Source organism: Babylonia areolata, chromosome 4, assembly GCF_041734735.1.
Source record: "Babylonia areolata isolate BAREFJ2019XMU chromosome 4, ASM4173473v1, whole genome shotgun sequence".
NCBI classification, from domain to species: domain Eukaryota; kingdom Metazoa; phylum Mollusca; class Gastropoda; order Neogastropoda; family Buccinidae; genus Babylonia; species Babylonia areolata.
In genome coordinates, this window is record NC_134879.1 from 1,850,320 (window position 1) to 1,870,069 (window position 19,750).

The 19,750-nt window shown below is 43.7% G+C and overlaps 1 protein-coding gene across 1 annotated transcript in view; it reads left to right on the forward strand.

The window, feature by feature from the left end:
* The window catches only part of LOC143281517 (uncharacterized), a 23,093-nt gene extending 3,755 nt beyond the window's left edge, over positions 1–19,338 (forward strand). The window contains exons 2-11 of the mRNA XM_076586732.1: positions 1,618–2,142; positions 3,142–3,320; positions 4,160–4,190; positions 5,163–5,249; positions 6,991–7,117; positions 7,899–7,929; positions 8,517–8,625; positions 9,749–9,886; positions 15,556–15,621; positions 18,123–19,338. Coding sequence (XP_076442847.1) covers positions 1,782–2,142; positions 3,142–3,320; positions 4,160–4,190; positions 5,163–5,249; positions 6,991–7,117; positions 7,899–7,929; positions 8,517–8,625; positions 9,749–9,886; positions 15,556–15,621; positions 18,123–18,325 — 1,332 coding nt within the window. The 5' untranslated portion in view covers positions 1,618–1,781 and the 3' untranslated portion in view covers positions 18,326–19,338. The remainder of the gene's footprint in view (positions 1–1,617; positions 2,143–3,141; positions 3,321–4,159; positions 4,191–5,162; positions 5,250–6,990; positions 7,118–7,898; positions 7,930–8,516; positions 8,626–9,748; positions 9,887–15,555; positions 15,622–18,122) is intronic.
* The last annotated feature ends 412 nt before the right edge of the window (positions 19,339–19,750 follow it).

The window sequence follows — 19,750 nt, forward strand, 5'->3', positions numbered from 1 at the left end:
TTTTTATACTAAATACTGGTAATAGTAATATTCTTAGTCCAGTAGTTTTGTCAGCAATTACTTTGTACTGACTAGCCGCCGTGGCAAAGTGGTTAGTGTCACAGACTGACGGCTTGGACTCGTTGGAGTATGCGTGTTCAGCTCCCAGCAGAGGTGGGTTTTTTCAGCCTGCAGCTGGCTCCTACCCGGAGTTTACGCTATGGGCATAAATGGGAAAACTGGGACCAAACAGTCAAGTATCATCACATCATGGATGTGTCTTTGGGTGTGTTGCTGTAATGACCTGACCAAAACTGCAAGTATCATTATCTTTCAGGCCTGGTGAACGCCAGGGTACCATTGACAGGAAGTATAGAGTACAGCCTTGTCACTTAGTCCTAAACCTAATTGGACCTCCACTGCAGCATAGTCATTATCTGTAAATGGAAAATTGTCCCATATTGTCTGGCCTTTCATGCCCTGCTCTCATGGTGACTTCAGTTTCGATACCTCTCTACTTCAGTGCTTGTGATGAGTCCTGTCAAGGTCTGAAGTATTGGCCTGTTCATGGGGGACTGTCGATGGAGGGACATGGTGGCTGTCTCCACTCTGGGGGGGACGCTCACACAGTCTGGCACCACAACTAAGCCATTATTGTCATTAGTAGGGGGATTGGTAGGCAGTGTCCTGAGTACGGGTACATTAACTCACTCAGTACGGCCAGTCCTCTCTTCTCCTCTACACAGACACCTCGGATGTCCAGTGGGTGTCTGAATGACCCAACCTTTAGCTTCCGTCATCAGAATTGTGGTATTCTTTGTCAACATTCACCTCTTCAGTATAAGAGCCTTCTGCTTGCAATATTTTGATGGTGGTAATTGGGGTGAAACGCTGTTAACATTGTCTCTTTCGCCGTTCGAATGGAGAGAGTTAAATCAGAACAGGCACTACTGAACACCACCAAAGTGACTCAGCCGCAGTGCAAGGTGTCCTTTGGTGTGTGGCCTCCTGGCGACCTACAATGGCTCCCTGTGGATGCTGACGCTGGGACTGCAAGAGACAAAGCCGGGTATGGCCGTGTGTGGGGGATTCAGAATGAGCGATGTGGGAGTAATGCCATTGAAACCGTGCAGATGATGGGGCAGTAAGTTTAAAAAAAAACAACTTGATATAGATGTAATTTAACAGTTTGATTATAATTCATGTGGACAGCTAAGCTGCATGGTACACTTTACGGACCATCAGGCATGGAGCATAAACGTTTTAATCATCTTTTTTTCTGTTTGTCTACCCCTTAAAAATTTGTGTAGTTAAGAATAAGAATAAGAATCACTTTATTATCTCCTACTGGAGAAATTTGGTCAGGTGCATTATCACAACATAGACAAGTAAACAACATGGGGAGCATAACTGTAAAAGTCAACAACAGCTTTTACGAATATTACGAAGACACAAATGTAAAAAATATCACATACACCGTTTCATACATACATCCACACACTGCAGGTAATAACTAGTATTCTTAATGTAAAAACAGAAAGAATTAAAACACATTATTTTGAATATATTGGAAAAACAAGAAGTATAACCTCTTGTGAACATGTATTTTTATAATCATTGTGATTGTGTGTGTTGCAGATGGAGATTGTTATGCTCTAACTCAATCACAGTCTTACTATGCACATCACTCTTGTCAGGAAAATGTGAACTTTCAAAGCCGTCACTTGAGACTGCATTGCTGTCTGGAGATAGATCACTCTTTAAACTGACTTTACTATACACCACATTCGCTGTTCAGAATCATGGAGACATCAAGTGAGCAGGCTGTTGCAGAACCAGCACACGTAGATTCCCATTCCAGTGAAAATGAAAAGGCAAAGACTTCAAACGGGGAGGAAGCCGTGGACGAAAATGTCACCAGTGAGGGTGAGGACTGTACAGAAAAGGAGAAATCTGTGACAGCTGAAGAATTTGAAAAAGATGAAGACACTACGGGCAAAGAAGACAGTGCAGCCGCCATCAAAGATTCTGCAAAAAGTGTAGCTGTAGGAAAGGAGGGTGTTGGCACCAACGGCACGCATACTGCTGTGGAAGCAGACTGCAGTCCAGTGGGTTCAGGGGATTGTGTGGTCGAGTCTGGAATTGAGATGGATCTGTCTGACGGTAACTCATCTTTTGTTGTTGGGCTGGTTTGTTTGTTGTTGTTTTTTGGGGGGTGTTGTTTTTGTTGTTGTTTTTATTAGTTTAGTTCACTCACTTTCTTTCTTGTTTTGTTTTTTTTTTCAGCTCCTGTTCTTTCTATCTTCTGATTGCTTAAAAGTGATCATATGTGTATGTGTGTGTGTGTATCGTTTTGCGTGCATGTGTATTTGAATACACAACTTTAAATCAATGCTGCTTATGCTACCAATTCAGCTAGGACACGGGTAAATAAAAGATTCATTGGATCTGGAACAAACCCAGACACTTCCTCAAAAACAATGTAGTTGTGTTATGTATGATTATGTCCATGTCCTTGTACCCATTTTGGAAGACGACCTTAGGTACATGTGGTAGTGTTGAGTATCCATGCACCCTTTTCAGCAGAAGAGCTAAGGTACATACTGTAGCGCTGTGTATCCACGTAACGATTTCAAAAGAAGAGGCAAGACACATGTGGTTATATCCATGCACCCATTTCAGTATTATGTATCCACGTACCCTGAAAGTCTCTGAAAGTCTCTCTGAAAGCGTTTGATATCAACCCTGACTCCTGGGAGGAATCTGCAGTGTTCCGTGACAAATGGCGCGCTGCTGTGCACAAAGGCGCCAAGTTGTGCAAGGCCAACAGGACTGCTGCAGCTGTTCAGAAGAGGCAGGCCAGAAAGTCACGGGCAAACAAGCTCCCTGACAATGATATGCCTGTCTGTGTCTGCCCCAACTGTCAGCGAACATTTCGTGCGCAGATTGGACTATTCAGCCATCTGCGCATTCACAGATAGATTCATGAGCATCCTCCCCCCACCCCCACCCCACCACCACCCTCCCCCCATCCCCCAGCTGGATGACAACGATGGTCATCATCGATCTCGATGGACACACCACCACCATCCATGTACCCATTTCAAAAGAAGTCTTACGGTACATGTGATGGTGTTATTTTTCTATGTCTTTCCATTTCAGAAGAAGACCTGGGAGACACCTCAGGGCTCAACGCAGAAGAGAGGAACCAGCTGTTCGCCCGTGGTCTGTCCCACGAGAAGGGGGGCAGGCGAGAGGTGGCGCTGAAGTGTTACCTGGGCTGCCTGTCTGGCCTGTCCAAGGACACCCGCTTTGTTCTGCTGCCACAGTGCCTGAGAAATGTGAGGGATGGAGAGTTGGTTGGTTTTTCTTCTTCTTCTTCTTCTGCTTCTTCTTCTTCTTCTTCTTCTTCTTCTTCTTCTTCTTCTTCTTCTTCTTCTGCTTCTTCTTCTTCTTCTTCTTCTTCTTCTTCTTCTTCTTCTGCGTTCGTGGGCTTCAACTCCCACGTTCACTCGTATATACGCGAGTGGGCTTTTTACATGTATGACCGTTTTTACCCCGCCATGTAGGCAGCCATATTCCGCTTTCGGGGGCGTGCATGCTGGGTATGTTCTTGTTTCCATAACCCACCGAACGCTGACATGGATTACAGGATCTTTAACGTGCGTATTTGATCTTATGCTTGCGTATACACACAAAGGGGGTTCAGGCACTGGCAGGTCTGCACATATGTTGACCTGGGAGATCGTAAAAATCTCCACCCTTTACCCACCTGGCGCCGTCACCTTGATTCGAACCCGGGACCCTCAGATCAAAAGTCCAACGCTTTAACCATTCGGCTATGGCGCCTGTCCGTTGGTTGGTTGGCTTGCATGGTTCTACATTCTGTGTGCATTGATAATTTTCCCCAAGTAATTGCCCTTCAGTTTAGAAATGTAAGGTTGTAATATATTTTTTCAGGGTTTGTTGTTGTTTTATACTGTGGTGTGTGTATGTGAGTGTGACTGTGTATACTGCATGTGTGTGTGTGTGTGTGTGTGCCAGAAAATCTGTGATAGAAATATAGAAAATAATGAAATGGATGAAGATGTGATCTGTTCATTTACAAAGACTTTTATGTGTCTGTTAGATATATGTCTGATTTCTGGTCAATATACTTAAGAACAATTTTCTCTTTCAGATAGCGGAAATCTACTACCAGAACCAAGAATGTATCCTTTCAGCTCTTGACAGAGCACAAATCTGTTTAATTTAAATCTTTATTTACTTTTTTTTTCTTTTTAATGGAAAGAGACAAAACCAGACAAAATGAAAATGTGCTATCTAATCTTTGAAACAGTGCACAGTGTCATTTGTAACTTGCACAAAATGTCACTAAAGATATGCATTGCTGTATCTCTTCATTTCTCTTGTGAAATCCCAGACACGCTACAGTCCAAAACACTTATTTAATTACACATACTTAACCGTGACCCACTAGTGCAGACTCCAGCAGGGGTCTGACATTCCTGTCCTGTGCAAACTACTATCCGCCTATGCGGAGAAAACGAAAGTAGCTACGGCCGATAACCTCCTGGAAGTAGGTAACCTCCCCTTTTTCCCGCTAGCTAGCACCCTCTTTTTCCGGCAGCCATCATGACTCCTGTTCCTGTGCTCTTCATACGGCTAAGTTTTTTTGTATTTTCTGTCTGTCTGTCGATTCTCTGGCATTCTTGTTTTTTGTCAAATTATGTCTCCAACCAGGTCACATAATTATATAGCTCAATTGGGCGATCGCGCTAAAATTAAGGCGCGATCGCAATCGATTCACTGACACTCTGGGCCCTCTACTCCTGGCCCTCTCAACAACGCCAACCCACCGCCTCCTCCAGTCCAAAACACTAACTTGCCTTCCATGTCATATAACTCAGATGACAACTGTGAACTGTACGTACATCTGGCTCAACAGTGGCAGTCCTGGGGTTAATGTTCTCATTGCCTTTGTACCGAAGGTATAGGATCAATCATTCAGACTCAGTTCGTTCCAAATCAATTCGTTCAGCTTTTTTGTGTATTCCATTATTTGGTTGGCACTGATAAATATTTTATATACATAGAGAGAGAGATCTTGTTTTAGAAAGTGAATATATTTGTTAGCCCACATTTGAGATGAAATGATTTATTTCTCCTTAACAGTAGTTCAGTCGACAAAGCAATACACTTCATACAGGCAGAAAAGCTGTATTACGAAAATGCGTTGATCAACACTGAGGAAATTCAAAAGAAACTGGGTAAGAGTTTTAGCTGAAAAGAAACTGGGTAAGATTGTTCAGCACTGCATGACCTGCAGCACGTGTCACAAGCTTGTCATTTACGTGGTTGTCTAGCAGAGCACTTTGTGATTCTTTGCTGTTGGTCACCAGGTGATCAAATCAAGTTTACCACGGTTGTCGTCTGCTGTTTTGGAGAGTACTGACGGGAGTGTGACAATACCACAAACTGTTCTAACTAGTTTGTCCTGCATTACAAATCAAGAGTAGTCCTTTTTTTTTCTTTTTCTTTTTTGTGCTGGAAACAGAGGTATGTTTTGTAGTTTTCTTCAGTTTAACGTCTTTCCACATTTTATTAGGGTATTTGGGGAGAGGTTTGGGGGGGGGGGGGGGGGGTGGAATGGGAGGGAGAAGGGGGTAGGGGGTATGGATATGTGTAGTGTTTGTGAACAGTTTATGTCAGACTGTATAAAAAATTAAAAAAAATTTTAAGATAACTTTTTGGTGTGCGAAAATGGCAGGGAAAAAAACACGCAACATTTATCCAGAGTTTGCTGTGATGTTTCAGAGGAGCTGACAACAGGGCAGGGAAGAAAAAAACACCCAACATTTATCCAGAGTTTGCTGTGATGTTTCAGAGGAGCTGACAACAGGGCAGGGGGGGGGGGGGGGGGACCCAACATTTATCCAGAGTTTGTTGTGATGTTTCAGAGTAGCTGACAACAGGGCAGGGGGGAAAAAAAAAAAACACCCCAACATTTATCCAGAGTTTGCTATGTTTCAGAGCAACACCAACATTTATCCAGAGTTTGCTGTGATGTTTCAGAGGAGCTGACAACAGGGCAGGGGGGGGAAACACCCTACATTTATCCAGAGTTTGCTGTGATGTTTCAGAGGAGCTGACAACAGGGCGGGGGGGGGGAAACACCCTACATTTATCCAGAGTTTGCTGTGATGTTTCAGAGGAGCTGACAACAGGGTAGGGGGGAAAAAAACACCCCAACATTTATCCAGAGTTTGCTATGTTTCAGAGCAACACCAACATTTATCCAGAGTTTGCTGTGATGTTTCAGAGGAGTTGACAACAGGGCGGGAGGGGGGGGGGAAACACCCTACATTTATCCAGAGTTTGCTGTGATGTTTCAGAGGAGTTGACAACAGGGCGGGGGGGGGGAACACCCTACATTTATCCAGAGTTTGCTGTGATGTTTCAGAGGAGCTGACAACAGGGCGGGGGGGGGGGGGAACACCCTACATTTATCCAGAGTTTGCTGTGATGTTTCAGAGGAGTTGACAACAGGGCGGGGGGGGGAAACACCCTACATTTATCCAGAGTTTGCTGTGATGTTTCAGAGGAGCTGACAACAGGGCGGGGGGGGGGGAACACCCTACATTTATCCAGAGTTTGCTGTGATGTTTCAGAGGAGTTGACAACAGGGCGGGGGGGGGGGACACCCTACATTTATCCAGAGTTTGCTGTGATGTTTCAGAGGAGTTGACAACAGGGCGGGGGGGGGGAACACCCTACATTTATCCAGAGTTTGCTGTGATGTTTCAGAGGAGCTGACAACAGGGCGGGGGGGGGAAACACCCTACATTTATCCAGAGTTTGCTGTGATGTTTCAGAGGAGTTGACAACAGGGCGGGGGGGGGGAACACCCTACATTTATCCAGAGTTTGCTGTGATGTTTCAGAGGAGCTGACAACAGGGCGGGGGGGGGAAACACCCTACATTTATCCAGAGTTTGCTGTGATGTTTCAGAGGAGCTGACAACAGGGCAGGGGGAGCCAACTCACCCAGGGAGCGGGGAGCCTGACACCCAGGCCATGGAGACCTTGCGCGCCGAGGAGTACGAACACCTGGCCAGACTGTGCATGGACAAACAGCAGTTAGTTCCTTCGCCTTTTGGGGGGGGGGGTGTTGGGCTTTTCTTTTATGTGTGTGTGCTTTTTTTTTTTTTCCCCTCCCCCCATGCAACGAAGATTCTTTTCTTCCAGAAGTTTACAACATAATTTCTTTTTTCTGCACAGTGGGATTCCATTCAAGAAATGAGGCAATAAGTAATACTGGAGACAAATAGAGGTCTTCAGCTTTAGGAGTTAACATGCGTACACTGTGTGTGTGGATTTAATGTAAGATCAAGACACGTGCGACACATCACAAACATGCGTCAAACATTATTAATCATCATTCTTTGTTGAGAACAGTGGTCATTTGGATGAATATTCCATGATAAAGAGGGCGCTAGCTAGCGGGACAAAGGGGAGGTTACCTACTTCCGGGAGGTTATCGGCCGTAGTTGCTTTCGTTTTCTCCGCATAGGCGGATAGTAGTTTGCACAGGACAGGAATGTCAGACCCCTGCCGGAGTCTGCACTAGTTGGGTCACAGTAAGTATGTTATTTAAACGTAATTTTAGATAGAAAATTTCCTATTTGTGTTTTGTGTTAAATAGCACTGAAAGGTTAATGAAAATATTTACATTTTTAGTTATACAAACCACAATAAGATAAAGTACAGCTATTAGTTCCCAGGCCAGTACACAAATTATACCAGTCTACAAAAATTAGGTTGCAAAATTTTTCAGGGGGGGTTGCTCTTTTTACTTGAATGTATATGTTGAAATTGCTTTAACTGTGTCACCAACATCTGTGTGTTTACATTTTTCAGGCCAGAGCTTGCTTTGGAGTATGCTGGAAAGGTAAGAGACTACTTCTTCTTCTTCTTCTGCGCTCGTGGGCTGTAACTCCCACGTTCACTCGTATGCACACGAGTGGGCTTTTACGTGTATGACCATTTTTACCCCGCCTTGTAGGCAGCCATACTCCATTTTCGGGGGTGTGCATGCTGGGTATGTTCTTGTTTCCATAACCCACCCAACGCTGACATGGATTACAGGATCTTTAATGTGCGTATTTGATCTTCTGTTTGCATATACACACGAAGGGGGTTCAGGCACTGGCAGGTCTGCACATATGTTGGCCTGGGAGATCGTAAAAATCTCCACCCTTTACCCACCAGGCGCTGTCACCGTGATTCAAACCTGGGACCCTCAGATTGAAAGTCCAGCGCTTTAACCATTCAACTATTGCACCCGTCATTATTTGAAATGACGTGGTGGTTTCAGTACTTTGGTAAATTATGGAGTACTTTGCTGTCACAGAAACTGGGATGTTTAGCTAGGTGTCTAGGTGGAGTTTTTGTGTTGGTTTTTTTTTTTGTTAGTTGTTGTTTTGTTTTTGTTTTCTTTTCTTTTTTTGTGATGTATGTGATGCTTGTGATTTTCAGTGCACAAAGCTGAGGCAACAGCTGTTTGGTCAGCACCATCCCAAAACTCAAGAAAGCTTGGAATTCTTTTCCTCCTTGTATGCTGAAGTGGGCAAACATCAGTACAATGGTATGTTGTGCTTCTGCATATAGATACATATATTTTCATACATACATACATACATATGAATAAAGTGGAGTGATGGCCTAGAGGTAACGCGTCCGCCTAGGAAGCGAGAGAGAATCTGAGCGCGCTCGTTCGAATCACGGCTCAGCCGCCGATATTTTCTCCCCCTCCACTAGACCTTGAGTGGTGGTCTGGACGCTAGTCATTCGGATGAGATGATAAACCGAGGTCCCGTGTGCAGCATGCACTTAGCGCACGTAAAAGAACCCACGGCAACAAAAGGGTTGTTCCTGTCAAAATTCTGTAGAAAAATCCACTTCGATAGGAAAAAAAAATAAAACTGCACGCAGGAAAAAATACAAAAAAAAATGGGTGGTGCTGTAGTGTAGCGACGCGCTCTCCCTGGGGAGAGCAGCCCGAACTTCGCACAGAGAAATCTGTTGTGATAAAAAGAAATGCAAATACAAAATAACACTGCACTGTGGTGAGGAGAGCAGAGAAATCTGTTGTGACCACACACAAAAAAGTGACACACACAATACCTAACCTAAAATTAAGGTATCAACAAGAGAGGCAAGGCCTTCAAGACTCGTGATAAATTAAGTCCCCTAGCATTAATTACAGAGTAATTTCCCTTTTTTTACTATCTGCACCAAAACGTTTGCAAAATAAATAAAAATTCCATACTTAGCAAAAGAAGTTCCTGTTTGAACAAAAAATGATCATAATGACTCCTCTTGTTGTTGTGTCAGAATAAGAGGTCAAAGTGCCAAGTTTAGAGGATACAAAAAATATAAATATAACAGTAAATGCAGTTTGCATATAATTAGGCTTCTTTTTTTCTTTTTTTTGTGCCCATCCCAGAGGTGCAATATTGTTTTAAACAAGATGACTGGAAAGAACTGAATTTTTCCTATTTTTATGCCAAATTTGGTGTCAGCTGACAAAGTATTTGCAGAGAAAATGTCAATGTTAAAGTTTACCACGGACACACACACACACACACACACACAGACAACCGAACACCGGGTTAAAACACAGACTCACTTTGTTTACACAAGTGAGTCAAAAAACAAAAACAAAACAAAAAAACCAATGTAGTAAGTATGTCCCATGCTGTCCACAGATTCCATGCAGAACCTGAGCAGCCCGACAACAGAGAGCGACACGGTGCCAGTGGTCACAGACAGTGAGGGCTCCACCCCCTCCACCCCCACCGGTGACGGCACCCCTGTGTCCATTCTCAGGCATCGGAAAAACTCTGGTAAATCAAGGGGACCCCGAGTCGAATCGAGTACATAGAATGTAAGAATACAATAAACACAAGCCGCATGCAGCAAAATAAGGCCAAATGAATACGCTTAATAGTCAAAAAAAAAAGCGTAAGACAAGACAGAGCGTAAACCTGACAAGATGGCGTGGAGAGCCTTGGCCAAGGAATGATTCAGCGCTTATAGCTTTTAGAGGCGTTTGATTGGCTAAGAGCGGACCGGGCAAGACGGCTCATCTTTTCACTGTTAGCCGCGTGAAATTTGGCCAAGCAGAGCAAACCGATAGGCCTAGTTTGCATCAGTTTGACATGGTAAGTATGTGTATCACCAAACATGGAGTATACCGTAAAGTTCAGTCTATAAGTCGCGACTTTTTGCCCCAGCTTCAACCTCTGCGGCTTATACAATGAAGCGGCTTATTTGCGGATTTTAACGATCCCAGGAGTGTCACGTTCTCGTCTATTCTTAGCTGCCCTTCAACTCACCAAAATCATGATTTCTGTCCATGAATTTTTGGATGAGCTTCAGGATAGTGTGCTAACTGTTCACATTTTATAAATCAAATCCGCACACATTAAAGCCTTCAGATCAGCATTCAGTTCTACTCTGCTCAAGCATACACCCTCATCATGCTGAAAACGTGACGTTATGCCTATGATGCGGCCTTCAAATTGAAGGCGATCGACCTAGCAGACGACAGTGCAAGTGACAAACCAGCAGCGACCTCTACCTTCATGGTCATGAAGTGAAAGCGAGGCTGAAGTCAGTGACAAGATGGTGGAGGAAGCTGTGCTGGTTCTCTTCAACTCGGACACTGAAGACGAAGATTTTAGTGGATTCAGTGAGCAGGATGACTTTGAATAAATGTGACTATCCCTAAATTATGGATCTTCTTTGCGTTGTGTTTATTTATTATTTTTTTGCGGCACTCGCAGTATTTTCGCTTGCTTTTCTTTGTGTTATTCCCGCTTGTGTTTATTTCATAACCTACAGTATCGACAGCTTTTCTGTCGTATCAGTATGTGTTCCGGTACTGGAAATAAGTGCGGCTTATAAACCGGTGTGGCTTATGTATGTATAAAGTTCAACTTTTTCCAAAATTTAGTGGGTGCGGCTTATATACCAGTGCGCTCAATAGACCGAACTTTACGGTAATACAAACTCCTCCTATTGCGCTGTTTCACAGTCGTTACCTTATTTCTTTATTCTGTCCATTTGTGTTTGATGATGTTGTTTCTCTCTCTGTCACACCTTCCCATGCCCCCGGTCTCTTCTTTGTTTTTCGGGCTCAGCGATTGAGCACTTGTTTTCATCAGTAGGGGGCCTAGTAGATGGTGTCCTAAGCACATTAAATGAAAACACCACCAAAGTGACTCAGCATCAGTACAGGGTCTCCTCTGGTGTGATGCTTCTTGGCAACCTAACAGAAGTACTTGCCTATGGACTACCAACGCTGGTTCTGCAACAGACAAAACCGGGTATTGCTGTGTGATGGGAACTCGGAATCTTCTTCTTCTTCTTCCTCGTTCGCCTCCCATTAGATAAGCAGCTCAGTGTCCTTGATGAAGGCTGCCGTCCGTCACAGCTCCTCCAGGGTGCCGTACAGTTTGGCTTCCACTGCTGTCGGTGTTGGCCAGTACTTCCTCCTGGATGCTGCATGCGTCCTACAGTCTTGAAGGATGTGGTCGGTTGTCACTGGTCCCTCACCACAAGGGCACTCTCCACTCTGTCCAATGCCAAATGTTGTGTGCATGTGGTGGAGCAGGCAGTTGTGTCCAGATCTCAGGCGGAAGATCTTGACCTGTTCCCGTCGTTCCAGCAAATGGTATCTGTCTTCTGGGTTATATTTGGGGTGCTGGAGGCGCCACTTTATTCCTTGCTGTGCCTTGATGATTGTCTTGATTTCATCGTATGACACCAGTTTGTTGGCCTGCTCCTTCTGTGCACCGTCTTTTGCCAGAATGTCCGCTTTTTCGTTGCCTCTGATGCCACAGTGTGCAGGTACCCATTGTATCACCACTTTCTCCACTCTGGCACTCAGGGCAACAAGGGCTGAAGTGAGATGGTTCTGTTCTTTGCAGCAGGAGTTCTTGAGGGCTTGGAGTACGGAGAGAACACCACCACCTGCCCTGTTGTTCTTGTTGAGTTCTGCGAGACTGTTGTGGCTGCCTCACAGAGGGCTTCTCGCTCAGCTTGGAAGTTGGTGGAGTATTTTCCTGCTGGGATTGCAATTTCTTCATCTCCGTCTTTGTATCAGAGGAAGATTCCAGTTCCACCATCCCTTGTTGCTTCTGTGGCGGAGCCATCTGTAAAGACATGGGTCCAGTCTTCCTGGGGGTACTGGTTGCAGATGTACTCCATGGCCAGGGCCTTCCTTTGGGTGTCTGACTGTGTTCCTCTCTTTTCCACTCTGGGAATGCTGGTGACGACTGTTGGGAACACCTGCCTCTTCCAAGATGGGTGGGTGACATTTGCCGGGATAGGCTTTGCTTCGTGTTCCATCAAGACTGGGGTTTGTCTTTCAAGGCGTCTTGACTGGTGGATGAAGCTGCCTCTGTTCAGCCGGCTCTTGGTGGGTCTGCTCATTCTGTTGTTCATTGGATGGTTTTCAAGGCGTTTGAATTTTGCTGCCTGGATGAGGATCTTTGTGTCTCTTCTGTCCTCCAATGACTGTAGCCCAGTGGTCTCCTCCATCTTCAGGATTGGGGTGGATCTCATGGCGCTAGTTATGACACGTTGAGCTTGGTTCTGTATCATGATGAGATAGTCGAGGTTAGACTTTGCAGCTGATGCCCATGCTGATGTCCCGTACTCAACTACAGGTCGGACTCTCTTTAGGATACGTTCATCAGCCCCCCAGTTTGTCCCTGCAAGTTTCTTCATGATCGCCAGTCTCAGCTTGGCCCTGCTACAGCATCTGGTGATCTGCTGTTTCCAAGTGTGCCTGCGGTCAAAGGTCACTCCCAGGTAGGTAGGTGTGGGTTCCTCTGCAAGCCTTTGGTTGTTCAGTGTCAGTTTCGCCTCTTGCTTCTTGCTGGATAGGCTGAAGACTGTGTAGGTTGTTTTGCTTGAGTTGACAGAGACAAGCCATTCCTTGGTCCAGTTGCTGATCTTGTTGAGCGCAGTCTGGAGGCGTACCTGTGCTGTAGTGGTGTACTCTTCAGAGCACCAGAGTACCAGGTCATCTGCGTAGATCGCTCCTCTGACCCCTCTTGGCAGTTCTCTGACGATGTCATCTATGAAGATGAGGAACAGCGTCGGCGAAAGGACTCCTCCTTGTGGTACTCCCTGTCTCAGCACCTTCTTCTTGCTCTTCTGGCTCTGAATCTTGACTCGGGCTTGGCGGTTGTGTAGGTACTGCCTGATCCAGGTGTACATCCTCCTAGACACACCACATCGCCGTAGTTTGAGCCTGAGTCCGTCCTTCCAGACTTTGTCGAACGCCTTCTCCATGTCAATCCAGACAGCAAGCGTGTTCTTCTTTTCTTGGAATGCGTCCTCAATGCTTTGAGCGATGAATGTGATCTGGTCTTCTATTGATCTGTGTTGGCGAAAGCCTGCCCACACGTGTTCAGCGCTTGACGTTTAGTTCATCCGAGGAGAGAACTTGACCCAGCATTCAACTCAGGAGGGAAAGGCGCCACCTAAAAATAACACGCTACTGCGGGAAGGGTTAGAGCTTTAACTTGGAAGAACTGAGAGCACAAAACGCCGTTATCAGCTGTTGGGAGGGAGAAAGACCAGTGTGCTGTTCCGCACGATGGCAGCGGCCACAGGGAGAAAACAACACCTCTTCATTAACTTTTGATAACACGTTGCTTGTCAACGCAATCGCTTAATGAATAGTATGGTCTGACCCTCAGATTGACAGTCCAACGCTTTAACCATTCGGCTATTGCGCCCGTCAGGGACTCTGAATGAGTGGTGTGGAAGTAATGCCGCTGGAACGGTGCTGATGATTGGACCGCTAAATAAATAAAAAAAATTTTAAAGCGTCAGTCTGCACTATTATGATTATTATTATTATTAAGTGAGAGAAATGACAAAATGAAAATAACTCCAAAGGGTTCTCAGCTTTCCTACAGCTCCCATGAAAAGCGTGGTGCTGTGTTTTGACTGCAGCCAAAGAAAACTTCTCCTCACTGGCCGCAGTCAAAGCAAACAATGACTTTCATCCTGGGAATGCTCACCAGGTTTTCATTCCTTGTTGCAAAATGAGGGAAAGACTTCAGCTGTAAGCTGGAAGCAGCTGTGAGGTGAAACGGGACTGTGAGGAAAGGGATAAATAAAAATAATAATAATAATGGTATTTCTATAGCGCTGACTCTTGTGCAGAGACAAATCAAAGCGCTTTCGCACCAGTCATTCTTACGCATGCATAACTCTAAAACTGGAGAAACTAAAGACAAGGAAGGGCAGGCAAGGGAGGATATTTTGGGAAGAGGTGGGTTTTAAGGCCAGACTTGAAAGAGCTGAGTATGGAGACCTGACGAAGCAAAAGAGGAAGTTCATTCCAGTCGCAAGGTCCAGAGACAGAGAAAGAACGGCGGCCAACAGTCGAGTGTTTGAATCTGGGTATGCGTAAACAGAGTGGATCTGAAGCCAATCGTAGTGAGCGAGATGGAGTGTAGAGGTTAAGGCAGCCGCAGAGATAGGAAGGGGCAGTTTTGTGAATGCATCTATATAACATAGAGTGCTGATCTTGTACTTTATTCTGGTGTGAGACAGGGAGTCAGTGGAGATGTTGCAAAAGAGGAGTGATGTGCTCAGATCTTTTCTTTCTGAGGACGAGTCGGGCAGCAGAGTTTTGTATGCGCTGAAGGGACTGAATGGATGAAGCAGGCAAACCAGACAATAGAGAGTTACAGTAGTCAGGGCGAGACAAAGGGGGAAGAACTTAAAAGTTGTAAACGTCGGACAGGACAAACATGAATAACCTTACAGAACACTCAGTTTTAAGACAAAGAAGTCAACCTTGATGTTGTATTGTATAGCATTTTCCCATGGAGGCCAAAAGAAGCGCTTCAAAGACACTCTGAAAGCTTCTCTGAAGGCCTTCAACATCAGCCACGACACATGGGAGCTGAATGCAATGGACAGACCAAAGTGGCGTTCAGCTGTCCACAAAGGCGCCAAATCCTGTGAGGCCAACAGAATCGCTGCAGCAGAGCAACGCAGACAGGCCAGGAAAAGCAGTGCCAGCAAGTCCCCGACAGCCGCCACCATCCCCTGTCCACACTGCGTGAGAACCTTCCGGGCGTGGATTGGCCTGACCAGTCATCTGCGCACCCACAGAGCCCAACCCACCCACCCCCAGGATGACTAGATGGTCTTCGTCGATCCCGACGGACGAACCACATAACATTTTGGTCACAGCAGATTTCTGTGAGTGAAATTCTGGATGCTCTCCCAGGAGAGTGTACACCACCACACTGCAGTGCCACCATTTCTTTTTTTCTTTTTCTTTTTCTTTTTTTTCTGTTTTGTCTGCAAGTGGCTTTTGGGTCAGGTGGACTGAAAATGCTGTGAATGTATCTGAATCTGAATGATGTGCGTATTAAGGGGGGAAGTGTGATGTGTCAGAAGACTAGATCACTCAGTGTCTTCCCAGTTTTCAGTTTTCGTGAATGACTTTTTATCATTTTATTTTATTGTTCTCCAGACCGAGAAAAGAAACAAGTGCGATTTCATGAATCTGTGGTTGACAATTCCCATCAGAGGGTGCAAGGTGAGTTAGAAGTCTGTGTGTGTGTGTGTGTGTGCGTGCGTGCGTGCGTGCATGCGTGTGAGAGAGAGAAAGAGAGTCTGTGTGTGTGAGAGTCTGTGTGTGTGTATGTGTATGTGTGGGTTTATTTGAAATAACACTACTTTGTGTATTAACTTTTGCAAAGTTTGCTATGATTAGCTCATACTATTTCATAACAGTATGTTGAGATGTGAAGACCTGCTTGTCCCTAAATCCCTTGGTGTGTACGCACATGCAGAACATCAACTGCATGTGTAAAAACCCCATTACCCATGTTAGTTTTGTTGGGTTAAATAAACATCAACGTACCCAGTATGCACTGCCCCATAAACATAGTACAGCTATATAAATGGTGGGGTAAGAGGGTCAAAGATGTAAAAGCCCAGTTGTGCACACACACAAAAAAATAGATAGAGGAGTTCCAGAAGAAGCAGCAGTGAAACTTTGTGTGTGTGTGTATTTGTATTTGTATTTCTTTTTATCACAACAGATTTCTCTGTATGAAATTCGGGCTGCATCACTATACTACAGCGTCACCCTTTTTTTGTGTTTGTTTGTTTGTATTTTTTCCTGCGTGCATTTTTTTTTTTTTTAATTTGTTTTTGCTATCGAAGTGGATTTTTCCACAGAATTTTGCCAGGAACAACCCTTTTGTTGCCATGAGTTCTTTTACGTGTGTTAAGTGCATGCTGCACATGGGACCTCGGTTTATCGTCTCATCCGAATGACTAGCGTCCAGACCACCACTCAAGGTCTAGTGGCGGCTGAGCCGTGATGCAAACCAGCGCGCTCAGATTCTCTCGCTTCCTAGGCGGACGCGTTACCTCCAGGCCATCACTCCACATGTGATGTGTGTTGTTGTTGGTGTTGCATTCAGGACAGTGGTAGTTGAACATTGTAGGGTAGGACTGAAAATCAGCAAGAAAATTGATAACACCCTCAAAGGCATTCTCCTCTCAAATTCTCTTTGTCTTACATTATGGAGCAGGAGATTCTTAAGCCTGAAGTCTGAAATTAGACTGAAGGTAGCTTTATAATAAAGCTATTAAACACTGAAATAGAAACTGTCAGGTCGCAGTCCTGAATATTAATCAAACATGTTTGACATATATATGTTTCCAACTATGCTTTTAAAACTTTGAGTTTGTTGCACTTTTTATTTATGAACAGTGTATACCGTACAATGTTTTGTAATACGTGTTTAATACTTTAGATTTTTGAAAACCATCATTATACAGAGTTACTTTTGTCATTGTTTCCTGCAGCTCATCAACTTTCTTTTTTGACTCACATGTGTAAACAACAACAGGTGGTCGTCATGTAGATTATGTAATGTCTGCTGAGGTGATGCTGTTGGAAGGCTTTCATGTATACCCGATGATGTCTTTATAGATGACGACGTCAGGTGGTCATCGTGCAGAACACGTGAAGCATTTTCAGATGATGATGTCATATGGTCATTGTGGAGAACAGGTGATGGCTCCTCTGATGACGATTTCAGAAGGTATTCATGTAGATCAAGTGATGTCTCCTCCGATGACAATGTCAGATGACCGTCTTGCAAACCAGATGATGTCTCCTTAGGTGACGATGTCGGGTGGTCGTCATGTAGAATAGGTAATGTCTCCTCAGATGATGATGGCAGGTGGTTGTTGTGAAGACCAGGTTTTGTTGCAGATGACAAATGGACGTCATGTAGACCGGAAGTTTTACGTTCTGATGATACCGTGTAATCATCATATACATTTTTCAACATTAATTTTCCATCAAAGACCTCAGTCTGTGTTGACACACTGTCATAATGTACATCTGTCTGTGTGTGTGTGTGTGTGTCCGTGGTAAACTTTAACATTGACATTTTCTCTGCCAATACTTTGTCAGTTGACACCAAATTAGGCATAAAAATAGGAAAAATTCAGTTCTTTCCAGTCATCCTGTTTAAAACAATATTGCACCTCTGGGATGGGCACACAAAAAAAAACACAAAAAAAAAGAAGCCTAATTATATGCAAACTGCATTTACTGTTATATTTATATTTTTTGTATTCTCTAAACTTGGCACTTTGATCTGATATTCTGACCCAACAACAAGAGCAGTCATTATGATCATTTTTTGTTCAAACAGGAACTTCTTTTGCTAAGCATGAAAGTTTTATTTATTTTTTGCAAACGTTTTTGGTGCAGATAGTAAAAAAAGGGAAATTACTCTGTAATTAATACTAGGGGAGTTAATTTGCTTTCAACTGATCTTTCTCATCTCAAACATTACATTTTGAAATTATACTCAATACATAAAAAGCTTGGATTTTTTTTTTTAAAGTGTATCACAGGTGAGTCTTGAAGGCCTTGCCTCTCTTGTTGTTTTTTTTTTTTTTTTTGCATCAGTTTGACATGGTAAGTATATGTATCACTAAACATGGAGTATAATACAAACTCCTTTTTCTTTTTTTTTACTTATTTTGTTTGTTTGTTTCCAATTTCAGAGGAATGGTTGTCCCGCACGGTGGTCACAATCATGCTGTTCATCTGCTTTTTCTTCCTGGCCATTCTGTGCCTGGGGCTGTACTGCCGCCTCATCGACTCTCACATGTGTCGCTCAGTGGTGGAGGCTGCACACAGCGCCTTTCTCCAGATGCGCTACCAGTACTACAAGTACACCTCCACGAAGCACGTCAAGTTTGCATAATGAAGAAGGGATTTTTAGCGTAGCCCTTTGGGGTTCCTTGTTGATCTTTGCTTTTTCTTTGTGTGTGTGTGTGCGTCTATGTTTACGCTCAGGATTCTTTGTTAGTTGAAAGGACTGTGTGTGTATGTGTGTGTGAACTTTTTTTTTTTTTTTTTTTTTTTTTTTTTTTTCTTTTCTTGAATTAGATGTTTGATGAAATGGTTGATTTGAAGACATTAAACACAGTGTGTGTGTGTGTTATTTTGAATGTCAGTAGCTATTTGGTAAATGGTTAATTTGAGTAGGTTGAACTGGAGTTGGTGAAATGAACTGAGTGTGTGTGAGAGAGAGAGAGAGACTTTGTGAATAGCTGTTTGATAAATTATTGAGTGGATTGTACTGACGTGTGTGCTAAAAAAAAAAAAAAAAGATTCTTTCTGAAGAGATTTTGAATATAGTAGCTAGTTCAAGTAGACTGACCTGCAAAGTGTGTGTGGAATTTTTATTATTTACAGACGTTTTGAAAGACCAGTTGACCAATCAAATCTTCAAATTTGTGCGTGAATTTTTTTTTTTTATTCTCCGTAGAGGTTTGTGAGAATAGTTGAGGTGATATGCAAATGTGTGTGAAGCTCTGTTCTTGACGCATGTTTGAAAGAACAGTTGAGCCCAATCAGCTGAATTAATGTTGGGGTGACAGATGTTTTTGTTGTTTTAAGAGAAGTTGGTAGAGGGCTTCTCATTTTTTTTCTTTTATTTTGTATTATCGTTGTTGTTTTTTCCAGTTGTTGGTGATGGGTTTGTTTGTGCTCAGTGCTTGTTTTGTGAGAGCTACTGGTTGATTGAATCAAAACTATGGTTTGTCCTGTCATTCTCATTATGTCTTTAAAAAAAATCTGTACAGGCAACACTTTGTTACAGCTGTAAAAAAAAAAATCCATGAATCATAACAGAAAAATCCAAATCACTATGACCTTAACAGCTACAATTATGATCAACCATTGAGTAAGTCCTAAAGAACCATCTATCATAAATCGTTTCATTCAAGTGTCAAGGGGGGAGTATTGGAGTTCTAGCAGACTGTCTGTCATAAATCATTTCAGTCAAGTGTCAGGGGGGATGGGAGGAAGTATTGAAGTTCTAGCAGACTGTCTATCATAAATCATTTCAGTTCTAGCAGACTGTCTATCATAAATCATTTCAGTCAAGTGTCAGGGAGGAAGTATTGAAGTTCCAGCAGACTGTCTATCATAAATCGTTTCAGTCAAGTGTCAGGGGGGAAGTATTGAAGTTCTAGCAGACTGTCTATCATAAATCGTTTCAGTCAAGTGTCAGGGGGGAAGTATTGAAGTTCTAGCAGACTGTCTGTCATAAATCATTTCAGTCAAGTGTCAGGGGGGAAGTATTGAAGTTCTAGCAGACTATCATAAATCGTTTCAGTCAAGT